This window comes from Protopterus annectens, chromosome 2.part1, assembly GCF_019279795.1.
Source record: "Protopterus annectens isolate FY-2018-M chromosome 2.part1, PAN1.0, whole genome shotgun sequence".
Taxonomy (NCBI): domain Eukaryota; kingdom Metazoa; phylum Chordata; order Ceratodontiformes; family Protopteridae; genus Protopterus; species Protopterus annectens.
The window spans coordinates 445,098,311-445,113,862 of NC_056729.1; the positions used below are offsets into that span (position 1 = coordinate 445,098,311).

Here is a 15,552-nt window from a genome sequence, read left to right on the forward strand (position 1 = left end):
TGCTGTCCCAGCAGGAGGGCCAGATTCTGCACCCCCAGCTTCAAACCCTGAACCTTGCAGCCTGGCTAATTACCTGAGCTCTCCAATACCATCCCTCAGTAAGCAAGTGGTGGATATCATTCTGGAGGCAAGGAGGCCTTGTATTAGAAAATCCTATGCTGAAAAGTGGAAAAGATACTGTTCCTGGAGCCAAACTCAGGGAATGGGCACAACAGTGCATATTCTTCAATACTTAACAGAGATGCTTCACAAGGGCTTTTCCTTCTCTTCTATTAAAATTCATGCCTCAGCCATTTCAGCACATTATAATACGGAGCCACCCCCCCCCCCCTTCTGTCACACCCTGCTGAAGGAATTCCTCAGAGGGGCCAAAAATTTGAGACCATCCAGGAGAGCCCCTACTCCAACCTGGGACCTTAACTTTGTATTGGAAGAGCTCACTCTACCTCCTTTTGAACCAGCCTCAACTGTAGAGTTGAAAATCCTTTCTTGGAAAACAGCCTTCCTTCTAGCCATCACTTCAGCGAGAAGTGTGTCTGAATTACAGCCCTCATGGCAGTGGAGCCCTTCATCATCTTCTATACAGACAGGGTGTCCCTCAAGACCAATCCTTCCGTTATGCCCAAGGTGGTATCCACTGTGACCCTGAATCAGTCAATTCATTTGCCAACCTTCTTTTCTAATCCACTGAACAAAGGAGAACAAATACTGCACTCTTTGGACGTGCACAGACAACTTAGATTTTATTTGGACAGGACTAAGCCTCTCAGGAAAACTGAACAGCTGCTAGTTGCCTTTGCTGTAGGGGCAGAGGGGAAGGCCACTTCAAAGCAAACCATTTCTAAGTGGATAGGCCATTGCATTAATTTCAGCTATAAGCACCATGGAAAACCTACTCCACAGGAGATATGATCACATTCGACCAGGGCTGCAGCTACTTCAACAGCCTTTCTCAGAGGTGCTCCTACCAGGCACATCCTAGAAGCTGCTACCTAGAGTTCTGTTCATACCTTCACCAAGCATTACCACTTGCCTACTTTTTCTAAATCCAGAGCTGGTTTTGCCACTGCAGTCTTGCAGGGCCTAATAGCTGGTCCTAATGCTCTCTAATTGCCTCCTCCCTTCCTCAGCTTTGGGAATCTACCCAAATGTAATGACTGCAACAGTGATATAGATATTCGAGTGTATTCACTGTTGCAGTCCTGGTTACCCTCCAGCCCCCTGACTTGTATTGGCTATATCTCTCTTCTTGTTTACTGTATTTAAGCTTTCTGGTGTATTTTCTTTTTGTTGGAGGTGTAACCTTGTATATAATTGCTTCCCATTATGGGGGCACCTGACATCTGGGCAAGAAAAACTGATGCAGTGGTGTGGGCTGCATGCTTTATACCCCTGACTACCTGCCATCATGGAAGAAGAGACAGCAACTGATGCAGGACCCAAGACTTTGATAATCAGGCTGGCTGAGGGCTACCTGCAAGCAGATAACCCAAATGTAATGACGGCAACAGTGGATACACTTGAACATATACATTTATGGTAAGTGTATACAACTGTACTTTACAAAGACATGCATCTGGAGCGTATCACCCCAGGCATCCGCTGAAAATTGGCTTCATTCCAAGTCGGACTTTCCCAGTTAATAAAATGTTAAATAAATAAATAAAATAAAATAAAAAATATTCTATTTACTCCTTTTATATCCCATGAATTGTTCTTAATAGCCCTGATTGTTTTCATCTGTTTTGCCAGTCTTCTCATATTTTGGGTTTTATTTAGTTTCAGTAATCTATTCATTGCATCTATATTAATATGTCTGTTCATCTCTGTTACATCAAGCAGGTCTTCCCTTAAGTCATTTCCTTCTGAACTGAGAGATGATCTTTGCTCTCCCTTTGCTGAGAGTAATCTAGAGAAAGTTCCAGAGAGTTTTCCTGTGACATTATATTCTTCAGATACACGCTGCTCCTTCATATAGGAACTTTGTGACCCATCACTTTGCAGCATCACCTGTGTTGAGTTTCCACTGTTTCGTGATGCTTCCCTTGCTGTGCAACTTCAACTGGACTTTTTACCGGTTTCCTGCAGAAGGCTCCAGAGTATTATCATGTTGCAAATCCTCTAGAGATACCTTCTGCTCCACTTGTTGCTCCTTAATCTGCTGACCCATAATTCCATCATTCTGCAATTTTGCCTGTGTGGAATTCTCCCCAGAAAATTCTTCACTTTGCAGATAATCCATAACTTTAGTTACTTTTTGTTTACCTTCTGCCTTACTAATCCTATTTTCTACATTCACCTTTTGTTTTCTTAGTTTTTGTATTGTGACATGTTCCATACGTGGGTGCCTTTGCTGATATTTCTTTTCAAATATCTTTGGTGCTGCTTTTTTATTGATTAGTTTGGCTTTTCCCTTTGCATAAAATATTACACCATAAGAGATCTCTCTTTATTTCCCATGTCCATATTTCTTTTTATATCTTTCAAAATTCTAGGGGTTATTATCTCGGTTCCTCCATCACTTTTTCCAGGCATGGGCCAGAGTTCTTTTGTTTGTGTAATTTTTTTCATAAATCTATTGTATTAATTAATACGTCTTTTATTTGAAGTATCTGACCAATCTTCTTGTGCAAATGTTTTTCTTTCCTCTAATATCTGTAGTATTCTTTTTGCATATCCTTTGTCTGGAAACTCTTGGCTTCTTGCTAATAGTAACAATGCATAGGTTCATTGTTATCCTTAATAGTTAATTTTGTCATTTTTATGGCTCATCATCTTTTTAACCTACTGATCTCCGTGATGTATGCTACATAAAATACAGTCTATATATCAGTGCTGTCTTAGTGAGATTTTGTAAAAACAGGGTCCATCATAAGAAGGTACCCACCAAGACATGTCTGTCTTGGTGTGTGTGACAGTGTGCATGTCTGAATATGTGTGTGCTTGTAGTGGGATGGCTTTGCTAATGCAATGCATATGCTGCTAGGGAGAACGTTAATGCAATCAGGTCTTTCTCATTGTAGCTATACCTATCTTTGAATCACATGTTCTTGCCATCTTGGTAATTGACCGACGTGCATTGGACAATTAGCATCATTGGAGACAATTTCTGTGAATCCCAGAGGGGTGAGGAATATATTAATCACAGAGAAGTTCTTAGGTTTGTCAAACAGCTACAACAAAAGGACCCACCAGTGGTGGGCAGGTATTATATTAATGGTCATTACCACATTCAGTTAGTATTTCATTGTTATAAAGTTTGTATTTTCTGGATTCTTACTAGATGAAAAGACCTGCTCTGAAGTGAATTTGGAAAATCCAGACGACTGGGAAATCAAAACAATTACTAGTGTTTTGAAACAATATTTAAGGTAAAGCATACCTTTTTCTGTGATTTGTTGTTGTACTCATGTAAATCTACTGTAGAGATGTAGTCGTTGGCTACTGCATGCAATTTTTGAAAAATAATTCTTTGCTATTTACCAGCTGCACAACTTAATGCCACATTTGTTTGGTATCAGTACTGTTCTTTGATAGGGTAGAACAGCTATGCAAAATTTCTATTTCTTTAGTCTGTGCTTTGCGCTGTATGTAATATGTTTATTTGTATCAATGTTTGCCATTACTAAGTTAAGCATTGCTAAATACTTTTTTAAATCCTGTCTCCCCCGACCCTGCTTCTGTTTTTAATGCTGTTTTCATACATCTTTTCTTCTTACCCCTAGCCCCCTAGGTACTCCAGTAGCTTATCTACTGCGTCCAGGATTTGTCCCTTATCCTTGCATTGAAATTCTTGGGGGCAGACAGTGAGGGCCCAATGGGGATCCCATAAATCAGCAGGCTGGGGCTGTCATCCCACCATTCCATTATCAAAAGAATAATTAAAATAAAAAGTAAATCCAGCAGCAGTGGTTGATGACATTTAATGCCTAGAAGAGCAGCATGCAGTGACACCAGCACCTGTGTTCACTTCACCCGTAAACTGGTTGTCTACAAAGCATAGTGTTCATCTGCAAAGCATAGTGTCCATCAGAGGGCAAAGAGGTAGGGGTTCTCCTCATACTTCCCCCAAAATAGGACAGTTGGCCATTGACAATATCATATTCCCTCCAGTTGGCCATACCAGTGGCCCAAGCCCATTCCTGGCCTTGGATTACTGGCTGCACACATGGATGCTTTGCCTCTGTGCTATAAGGCTGACAGCACTGCTTAATATTTTCATGCTATAGATATAGCATGTAGATGTCTAGTTATGCAGAATGCTCACTCAGCAAAACAGTAAAATTTTGAAGTTGGTGGTTTTATGGCAAATTTTGCAGTATATCAGAAGTTTTTCTTAAAATGCATGCTTCTCCAGTAGTATTGCAACTTGCCTAATATTCCCACTATACATACTACAAGTGGTTAATTATAATTTTCTTATAAATGATTCTTTATCAGTCATGATTATATGCCCTGTGGTTTGGCTTGCATATTAAAATTCTCTTTTAGCATATCTATTTTAACAATTTGGTTAAAACTGATGACAGTAAAAATTTACACTAAACCAAGTCATTAAAACAGTACTTTGGCTCCAAAAACACTTAAAGTGATGTATGTTTGCAACTGGGAGGATGTCAGCATGGTTTGTGATGTAAGGGAAAAGTGGGTAAAGCATATAAGAAGAAAACCATCTGGATGAAAAACACAGGCAACCTAAGAATTCCAATTGATTAGTTATTTTAGTAAGGAGTTACTGAACATCCAGTCCTTTATAAATGCAGAATCATTTAATACAAAAGCATTCAGGTCTAATACAGGTCTAAGGTGTTTTTTGACAAAAATGAAAAAAGGTGTTCAGTGACCCAATTTCTTCCAGCAACAATGAGTATAAATGGAGGGCATACAGGATCGATGTGAAGATGTTCTTCGTGTTTCACTGTTGCAGTCATTACATTTGGGTAATCTGCTGGCAAGTTGCCCTCAGTCGGCCTGATTAACAAAGTCTTGGGTCCTGCGTCGGTTGCTGTCCCTTCTTCCATGATGTCAGGTCATCAGGGGTATAAAACATACAGCCAACGCCATTTTAATCCATCTTTCTTGCCGCGCGGTGCCCGAAGCAGAAGCAGTTCACAAGTGCCGGTCGGCCAACTCCTGAAATTTTCATTTTCAAGTTTCAGAACCGAAGTCTTCAACCTAAAGGTAAGTACCCCGTTGGGGAAACTTTTTCTTGCTCCTTACCGATGTCAGTAAAAGTTAATAATTGTATTACTTGTGGGAAGCAAATACCTCATAAGGATTTTCATTTGTACTATATTCCTTGCCTAGGCCCTGATCACAACGTGCCTTGCTGTCGGTTTTGTGCTAAATTTAACCAATGCACTATTAAGCGTCTGTATATTTTTGCATCTAAATATTTTGGCTCAAGATTTAACTATCCAGAAATGTCGTCGGTTAGCAATCCGACTACCGGAATTCACAAAAAACGCAAAGAAAAAGACAGAGACAGACCATCGAGGTCCAAAATGGATGACGAAGCTTCTCCTAAGCCAGTCGCCGGTTCACCGGTACTCAGTGAGGTGCTTTCACAGCCCCTGATACCCGCTACTTTTGATTCGCAGGCCTCTACCGAGACCCATTCGGAGTCCGGCATGCCGCAGGATACTTCAAGTATCGAATCCGCGGATGTCTCTCCCTTAGATGGGTCTGGAGCCACTGAGCAAGCACCAGCTTCTGAGGGTGTTTTCAGGCCTAAAGATTTGTATATTAAACCGACACTATCCTCAAAAACAAGGCCAAACCAACTTCTATGTCTAAAAAAACCGATGCATGGGCCACATGCTCAGGCCCCTATGCCTAAAAAACAAATGATCAAAATGGCTGAGGATTTAATTACCTTGATCAGGGGGTCCCATCCCCCTCCTGCTAAGAGGCCTAGGCAAGGCACTGATTATGAATCTTCAGATCAGGTTTCCATTTCTTCTGATTGCTCTTCTGATCAGGAATTGTCTATTCCACCTTATGAAGACTCTGATGCAGAAGAATCCATCCCTTCTGCTTCTCCTCCTGAGGATTTTTCTTTTGGAGCAACTTTGCATACCTTAAGAGAACATTTTCATTAGGAGAGTCAGGATTTCTTAGAATCCAAAAAGAGACTTAGGGATTTCTTTCTTCTTCCTCAGCATAGGCCTTTGACTATACCTCCTGTTCGAGACATTGTTGATGATGTTTTCTCAGAATCCAGCATGGCTCCTGAGTCCCTGCCTCCAGCCAGACAGATATTACAGCGTTCCTAACTCCCACAAATTTCTTTTTAAAAATCCTACTTCTAACCCTGAAACTATTTCTCAAGGACCTAAGGGTGTTAAGGCTTCTACTGCTAAAAATCCTACCCCTTCTGATAGACACTCCAGGGAGCTGGATAGATGGGGTAAGAAGGTTTACACGTCTGCAACCCTGGCAATCAGGGCTTTAAACTGTCAATTGCATATGCTTAAATATCAGCAGCATGTCATGGGCTTACTTAAACAGAAAATGATGTTGATGTCTGACTGTGTGGAAAATAAAGAGTTACGGGATTTATTGCATTCAGCTGAACAAGTTGGAAAGCATACTTTGCAATGTGGTTTTGATTCCTTGGAGGCCTCTTGCAGGGCCGCTGTAACTGTGATAAGAAGGCATGCTTGGCTCAAGGAGCAAAATCTGCCTGATCATGTTAAAGCAAAATTGTTGGATGCTCCTTTACAACAGGACAGTTTATTTGGTAATAAGGCAGAAGAAGTTTTGAAAAAGATGGAAGACAACTCTAAATCTATGCAAACTGTAAAAGATTTCCTACAAGTGCAGCCACCCAGATTCAGTAGGCACTGGCCTACTAAGAATTGGTCCTTTCCAGTACCCACCAGTGCCGCTCAGGTCAAACCCAAGCACTCCAAAAACTCCAGGTTTCAGTCACAAGGAACTTACAGAACAAAACAGTGGAGTGCCTCCACCTGCAAATTTGAAGTAGCAAGGCAACCCCCTATGGTAAACAGTCTCAATGACTTTCCTCTGCCAATTCCAAGCACTTATCTTTTGGCAGCCCCTTTGGGGGGAAAACTAGCACTTCATGCACAAAATTGGCATCTAATTACCCAGGACAAGTGGGTTTTAAATATAGTATCCCAGGGATACAGATTTAATTTACACACATTGCCAATTCCAAACGGATGGCCAGATCTGCCTCCAAATCAGTGGGCATAGGCCCAGAAACAAGTTATGTCCCTCATGGATATGGGGGCTATTCAGCAAGTACCAGAAAAGGAAAAAGGACAAAGTTTTTATTCAAGGCTTTTCCTGGTACCCAGAAAAGACAAATCATGGCGTCCAATTCTGGACTTATCCATTCTGAATACATTCCAAAATTCAAGATGCTGACTCTACAACAGTTACTGCCTATGCTAGGCAAGGATGCCTGTCTGGTAACTTTAGACTTAAAAGAGGCTTACCTGCATATCCCAATCGGGGAATCTTGCAGAAGATACCTCCACTTCAAAGCAGACTATTTGCATTACCAATTCTCTGCACTGCCCTTTGGCTTATGTACTGTGCCCAGGGTCTTCACAAAGTGCCTGGCACCAGTAATTGCATTTTGCAGACAAAGAAACATTCAAATTTATCCTTATCTGGACGATTGTCTAATTCAGGCAGAAAACGAGGACACTCTTCAACAGCATCTGGCGTTTGTAAAAAGGCTTCTAACTTGCCTAGGGTACACCATAAATGAAAATAAATCACAACTGGTACCCCCCCCAAAAAATTACATTCCTGGGTGCAAGCTTGAATACAGCTGCCCAGATGTCTTACCTCACACCAGACAAACAAATCCAATTGATGACTTACTTCAAACAAGTGGCCACAAAAACCCAGTTATCTGCAAGACAAATTCTTCAGGCCTTGGGGTTCATGGCTTCCTGCGTTCTTCTAGTTCCATATGCAAGACTACATATGAGGAAACTTCAATGGTGCCTAAAAAGCTTATGGAGTCAACATTGTCACAGCCTGGAAACAATGATTCCTCTCATTCCTTGCCTGCAGCAAGAGTTCCTTTGGTGGGCAGAGGCCTGTCACCAAAACAAGGGACTGTCATTCATTCCACCCCCTGCCACCCAAACCCTGACTACAGATGCATCAGACTATGCTTGGGGGGCACATCTGGCAGGTAGATGCATTCAGGGCGAATGGAGCCCAAATCAAATGCACCTGCATATCAACCAGAAAGAGATGCTAGCTGTACAGAATGCTCTGACAGCTTTCAAGGACTTTCCTCATCCAGGACAACTACTGATAAAGACGGACAACATTACAGTCATGTGGTACATAAACAAGCGGGGGGGGGGTACCCATTCCTACCCCCTTTGCAGACTAACCATGGCCTTGTGGAACACCGCCTTGACTTAGCAAATACATCTACAAGCTCAATTCCTGCCAGGAAAACAAAATACTCTGGCAGACGAACTAATCAGAAATATTATGGACCCACACAAATGGAAACTGGGTCCACAAATCTTCAGCATGTTGACAAGCAAATGGGGGAGCCCAGACATAGTTTTGGGGTGAGGCAAAAAGATCTATCAGTTGGACAAATTTTGCACAAGAATTCATCACAAAAAAGCTTGGAATGTGGATGCTCTATCCTTCAGCTGGAAAAACCTATCAGTGCATGCCTTTCCCCCTCTGCCTCTGCTCTCCAAGGTCTTACTAAAAGTCAGACAGGAAAAAACAAAAATGATTCTGATTGCTCCTGACTGGCCTCGCCAACACTGGTACCCGCTGCTACACAATATGTCACACCTTCCTCCGTGGTACCTGCCTCAGACACCTTATCTACTATTTCAGCAGAACTTTCAAATTCTACACACTCAGCTCCAAACTCTGAATCTTGCAGCATGGCTACTCAACTAATTTCACCAGTTACACCTCTCAGCAAACCTGTGATGGATGTCATTTTGGAGGCTAGAAGGCCTAACACTAGAAAATCTTATGCTGATAAATGGAAAAAATTCAGGCACAAGGAATAAGCACAGAAATGCCCAATATTCCTCAGATTCTGCAATATTTAACTGAGATGCTTCACAAGGCCCTATCTTTCTCTTCCATAAAAATCCATACCTCTGTCATTTCAGCTCATTACAACACAGAGCCTCCCCTCTTTTCTCATCTCCTGCTAAAGCAGTATCTCAGAGGGGCCAAAAATTTAAGACCTCCCAGGAAAGCACCAACTCCTGCATGGGACCTCAATTTTGTGTTGGAAAAACTCACCCTGCCTCCTTTTGAGCCAGCTGCTACTGCGGATGTAAAATTTCTCTCTTGGAAGATAGCTTTTCTTTTAGCAGTCACTTCAGCTAGAATGATCTCAGAACTGCAGGCTCTCATGGCAGTGGAGCCTTTTATTATTTTCTACCATGACAGGGTAGCGCTCAGGACCAATCCATCCTTTATGCCTAAAGTGGTATCCAGTGTGGCTCTTAATCAGACCATCATCTGCCAACTTTTTTCCCAAATCCACAGAACAAGGGAGAGTGGATTCTGCATTCATTGGATGTACACAGACAACTAAGATTCTACTTGAACAGGACAAAATCTGTTGTTCCTTTTCAAAGGCAGAATAAGGATTCCTCAGACTCTTGGTCTGTCATAATTTCTGGAGAAAGAACCATTTTCCTTTTTGGAGTAGGTGCTTGAGTACCATGGATAAGGGAGATGAGATTCTCTGCCATTTTAAGCATTTGAGCCTGGGGTGGGGGAGCAGTAGCAAGGTGGTGGCTAGAAGCAAATTTCCTAGGATTGGCCTGGCTTCGAGGCCTGAGAGAATACGACAGTCTCTGAGAAACAGTAGTTGGAAGAGAAGACAATTTTTTGTCTAGAATCAGTAGTGCAAACTGCCTCTGTGCTTGCATTGCGGCTCTGGACCCAACCGTGGCAGAGACAGCCAAAGGCTCGGAAGATGAAGTGGATTTCTGTGGCATACCAGACTCCGAAAGGGTCTCGGCAGAGGCCTGTGTAGAAAGCGCGTCGGGCATCGGCAAAGGCACCTCACAGAATTCCAGAAAATCTGAGCAACTACTGGTGGCATTTGTTGTAGGGGCAGAGGGAAAGGCTATCTCAAAGCAGACAATTTCAAAATGGATAAGCCATTGTATTCATTTCTGCTACATGCATCATGGTAAACCTGTCCCCAGACCCCATTCCACCAGGGCTGCATCTACTTCTGCAGCCTTTCTCAGAGGGGTTCCTACCAGAGACATTCTAGAAGCTGCTACCTGGAGCTCAGTTCATACCTTCACCAAACATTACCATTTACCTCTCTTCTCTAAATCCAAAGCAGGCTTTGCCACTGCTGTCCTGCAGGGCCTTATAGCTGCTCCTAATGCTGTAAAATTCCATCCTCCCAACCATAGCTTTGGGATTCTACCCAAATGCAATGACTGCAGCAGTGAAACACGAAGAACATAGTACAGTTGTGTACACTTACCATAAATGTAGATGTTCGAGTGTATTCACTGTTGCAGTCCTGGTTACCCACCCGCAAGCCCCCTACTTTTCTCTTTTTATATCTTTTCTTTCTGTTACTATGCTCAAAAGCCTTCTTGTTGTATTTGCTTTTATTTGGAGGTATATTTTTTGTGTTCTAAATTATATATATAATTTGCTCCCCATTTGAGGGGCACCTGACATCTGGGGCAAGAAAAACTGATTAAAATGACGTCGGCTGCCTGTTTTATACCCCTAACCACCTGATGTCATGGAAGAAGGGACAGCAACCGAAGCAGGGCCCAAGACTTTGTTAATCAGGCCGAATGAGGGCAACCTGCCCAGCAGATTACCCAAATGTAATGACTGCAACAACGAATACACTCGAACATCTACATTTATGGTAAGTGTACACAACTGTACTTTTAGGAAGGCCCTGTATCATTGGTAAAAGTGGATGTTTAACATTAAAATATTAAAAAAGCTTTGAATTAACAATATTACGTACAAGACAATTCCACAGTGTATTTTGTGTATGTGTAATCATTGTTCTGACCCGGTCCCAAGTAACTTGCATATAAGTAGTTGTATCATTTAACACAGCATGTATACTGTTGCTATAAAGTACATAATCCATGACTACAACTGGTCCTCCTCTGTCTGCTGATTTAATACAAATAGTTATGTCATTTTGTAACTCTGACAGAGTTTTTCTTTCATTTAAGCTTACATTTCTAAACACTTTTCCCTTCCGTCTAGTATTCATTAAAAAGTGTGTCATGCTCACATACTTTCTCATAAACATCTAACACTGAATTGTTTAAAGGGCTTCTTAAACATTGAGGTAACATCACTACCACAGCTGCCCAAATTAACTTTCAACATAACATTCCTTATAAACATCTTTAAATCAATGATACTGTCTGCTACCTCAGAAAGCTGTAAGGGAATAAAGAATAAACCTTTTTCCAAAAGTGAAAACTCATGCTGTATAAGACTCCTTGAAGAGATGTTCCAAACTATGGATCCTTGCTGATTTGCCACATTTTCTTTCTTGTTCTGCTGTTTGGGGCTTCTAAGTCCTGTTTCCTCTTGAACCTGGTTTGACTTCTGGATCTCCTGTAGTTAACAGAAATAGCCATCTGTATAGGTAGATGCAAGATATGTGTCCTTTTTCTTCAAAGTTATTGGTGGCAATAATATGTTGGTCATGTAGTGTGGTTTTCTGTGTACTAGACAGCTTTTAAAATGAACTATGATGGGGGGTGGTAGAAAATTGCATGAAAGGATAAATCAAACATGAAGATAGAGTCATACCTCCAGAAACCAGTGCACCATGTGCAGGGATAAATCAAGTATGTAAGTACCATTTCAAAACTGGGACAGTTAAGAAGTCTGTGTTTCCCTCATAGGCAGCTTTGGGATGTATTAGTTTGTATTAACTGTGTCAGGCAGTGCCATTTTAACCATTGAGACATTTCACAAGTACGAGCATGACTTTAACATGGCTGGCAAAGTCACATAATTTCAGTTTGTCAGCAGCCGCAGTAGTGCAGAGGTTAATACTCTCACCTCACAGCAACAGGTTCTCCAGTTCAATTCTCGTCCGGGGTGCCTTCTGTGTGGCATCTGCATGTACTCCTTGCAGTCATGTGGGTTTGTTCCTACATTCTAAAAACATGCAGTAGGTGGATTTGACACTCCAAATTGGCCATAGGTGTGAATGTGTGCGCGAGTGAATGGTATGGGTGAATTACCCTGGCAGGGCTAGCCACCTGGCATTGTAAACCTTTGCTCAAGATGATTGTCACTGTTGAACGTAACAGCCCAACCCCATGTGCAAAATGGGAAAAAGAGGTTGAGGATGGATTTCTGATTTGAAAGATACTGCATATTCCTGAATTTCCCTGGATGTGTCCTGTACATTGCTGGATACAGATTTACCAGGTGTCCATCCATGTTGCAGTTGCAGTATTCATCACCTCTGGGATCTCCAGTGAATGATATCCGAATATCCAGCCAGTATACCAAAGTCTTTATTATCTTTGAAACATCGTACATCAACCATATGCTGCCTGCGTAAGCAGAAATATGGATGGTTAGGAGAATTTTGTGTGTGTGTGTGTGTGTGTGTGTGTGTGTGTGTGTGTGTGTGTGTGTGTGTGTGTGTGTGTGTGTGTGTGTGTGTGTATGCTGTAAAGCAACCAGAAGAAGCTTTCAATGTATTTTCTTCTGTAGCAGATATATTATTGTACGACAGCTAAGACTTTTTTCCATTTACTGAGATATGATGCAGTACAAGCTGTGCTACTAATGTTAAAATACCTGCAAACAGCCCAGCCTGGACTGCTTTTTGAATGCATGTGTGCATATTTGTGTATATGTTTTTGGACTTGGGAATTCTGATGCAAACCCAAGTTTCTGAAGACTGCCCTAGATCTGATAATTCTGGTAATTAAATGACAGTCACCAGTTTCTGAATTCCCATTAAGAAAATATATTTTGTAGCGGAAGAGTACTGGCTAGGTAAGTAACTTGTCCAGAATTATTGCTAAAAGAACTTGAGAATTATTTTTTCCATTCCTTATAAAATGTGTGGCTTTCTGGCCAATTGTTATGTATTGAAGTCACTAAGTAGTAACAGGCATGTAAGTTTCAGACTTTGTGTCCTTCAGAAAATGCTTGCTAATGCAACTTTCTAAGTGTATAAGAGAGATGTAAAATCTTTTCCTGATTTTTTGGTCTTTGCCTCTGATTTTTGGGCTATGAGGTTGGGCGGGCATGTGGGGTACCATGGGTTTCAGTTGGGGAACAATGGGATTCACTGGGAACAATGGGATTTACTGGGTAGTTGTCACAATGGTGAGGTGAAATACACTTCTTGGCCATTTATGTATTTATCCATTCATTTTATCACAATCAGACATCTGAATGTATGCAGTCATAAAAGGGGCTGCAATACATGAACAAGCAGCCCTGATTTGACTCCTGGTATAAATAGCTTCTACAATAAAAGAAAGAAAAATCCTGTCTCGAAGTAAGAGAGAATGTGCACAACAGAGCAAAAACTCCTTTCATTAGTCTAAACAGGCATATCAGGGGGACTAGTCAAGTCTTCAAAAGCAAATTTTGATGCACAAATAGCCTCCCAAGCTAAGGATAACCATAAGGCATTTTTCAGTTATGTCCGCAATGTTAAGGGCAACACCCAAAAATGTGTGGAATTAGTTTTACACGGCATCAACTGTACTCAGCCAGAAGATACAGTAAATCTGATGGCAGATAAATTCAGCTCAAATTTCAACTCCCCTTCACTTTCAGTTACCCCCAAGAAATACCCTCCACCATTCTTCTACCAGTTATCACTAACAAACAGGTTGCCACTACATTCTCTAAAGCTGAAAACACATCTTTGATGGTTCCCGACAATATCACAGGATGCCTCTTAAATAACTTGAAACAAGACCACTAGGACCTGTATTTAACCAAATCATCCAGAATGGCTTTGTCCCTCTGGAGTGGAGGACAGCAGCAGCCATCTCTCTGCATAAAGGAGGATCATTCACAAATCCAGGAAATTAAAGACCCATATGTTTGAGTAGTCTTATATGCAAGGCCATGGAAAGAATAATTATGGACCTTTTAAATACAGACATAGGAAGCCCCTAAACACTGCACCCAACCCAGTTTGGCTTTGTCAAGGGCAGATCAAGCCTGCTCAATCTGGTGAACTTCTTTGAGAAAGTCAACAGGGCCATGGGATGAGGGTAAAACAGTACATACTGCCTAGCTTGACCTATCTATGGCATTTGACACAATTCCCAACCCTGGTATAATACATAAACTCAAAAAACTAGGAGTAAATCCCTACATCACCAGGTGGATAACCAAATAGCTCACTGACAGGGTGCAAGTTGTTAGAGTGGGTGACTCTAGAAGCCCTGTATGTTCATATATATTTGTGCCAGTAGATGTATTGTCACATTTTCTTTGTAGGGGCAGAATCCTAGGTAGGAACAGTCCTTCATAGATTGGATGTGAACCAACAATTCAGGGTTTATTTGATGAGTATGCAAAGTGCATTAGTTCAGGAAGGTGGAACATTTGATGTTCTCTCTGCTTCAGTAAGGGAGAGATTTGTAGTTGCTAAGCAAAACCTTTCTAAGTGGAATGCTGAATGCATTATGTCCTACATTCAGATAGCAGCTTTCTCAGCTGTCCCTATTTTGGAGGAACATTCCTATTTTCAGGCCTGATTTTTCCCTCCACCCAATTTTATTATACCCCTTCATCACATATGATTTTCAAAGCTGTCTAGTACGCAGAAAATCCACACTACATCACTAACATAAAAGTGACAACAGTAATTTAAAGTAAAAGATACATAACTTGCAACTCCCTTTTTCTGAAGCAAAACCTTCTATGGTAGAATTCTACAGTACAGTTAATTAGCACCTACACTGTCACTTTGATAATGTATCCACGGTGGTGGTGCTGTGGTAGGGTTGTCGCCTCACAGTAAGACGCTGTCCGGTTCGACTCTCAGCTAGAGTATCTTCTGCGTGGAGACATGCGTGAATGGGCGTACCTTCATTGAAGGTTGTGCGTCAGGGCTGGTAACTCGGCACGTAAAAATCAACTACCAATCATTAGCGGACCGGTGACCCCTAACCGGGAAATGCCGAAAGACACAACAACTGTCACTTTGATAATGTGCTTATATATTTTCCATCATTTTTGTCACTGTTTTTTTTTTTTTTTTTTTTTTTTTTTTTTTTTAAGTGTTTGAGTACTATTCCAGATTCCTACTGGAAGTGGGAAGAGTTGTATGCTATTTGGTATGCTATTTGGTATTCAGATGTTATACTTATTAGATGCCCAGATTTTTGCCTAAATGTACCTACTTTTCAAGGGCATTTGTTCCTATCAGTGTCTACATCTGAAAGGTATGTCAAATGGCAATCCCACCTACAAGGGCTTGGGTGGGTGACCTAATGGTTGAGATGTTTGCCTTACAAATACAAAGAGCAGGGTTTGAGTCTCACAAGGGATAACTGGCTA

At 41.5% G+C, this 15,552-nt stretch overlaps 1 protein-coding gene across 1 annotated transcript in view; it reads left to right on the forward strand.

The window, feature by feature from the left end:
- The window catches only part of ARHGAP10 (Rho GTPase activating protein 10), a 2,173,597-nt gene that overhangs the window by 1,708,845 nt on the left and 449,200 nt on the right, over nucleotides 1-15,552 (forward strand). The window contains exon 15 of the mRNA XM_044063456.1: nucleotides 3,284-3,371. Coding sequence (XP_043919391.1) covers nucleotides 3,284-3,371 — 88 coding nt within the window. The remainder of the gene's footprint in view (nucleotides 1-3,283; nucleotides 3,372-15,552) is intronic.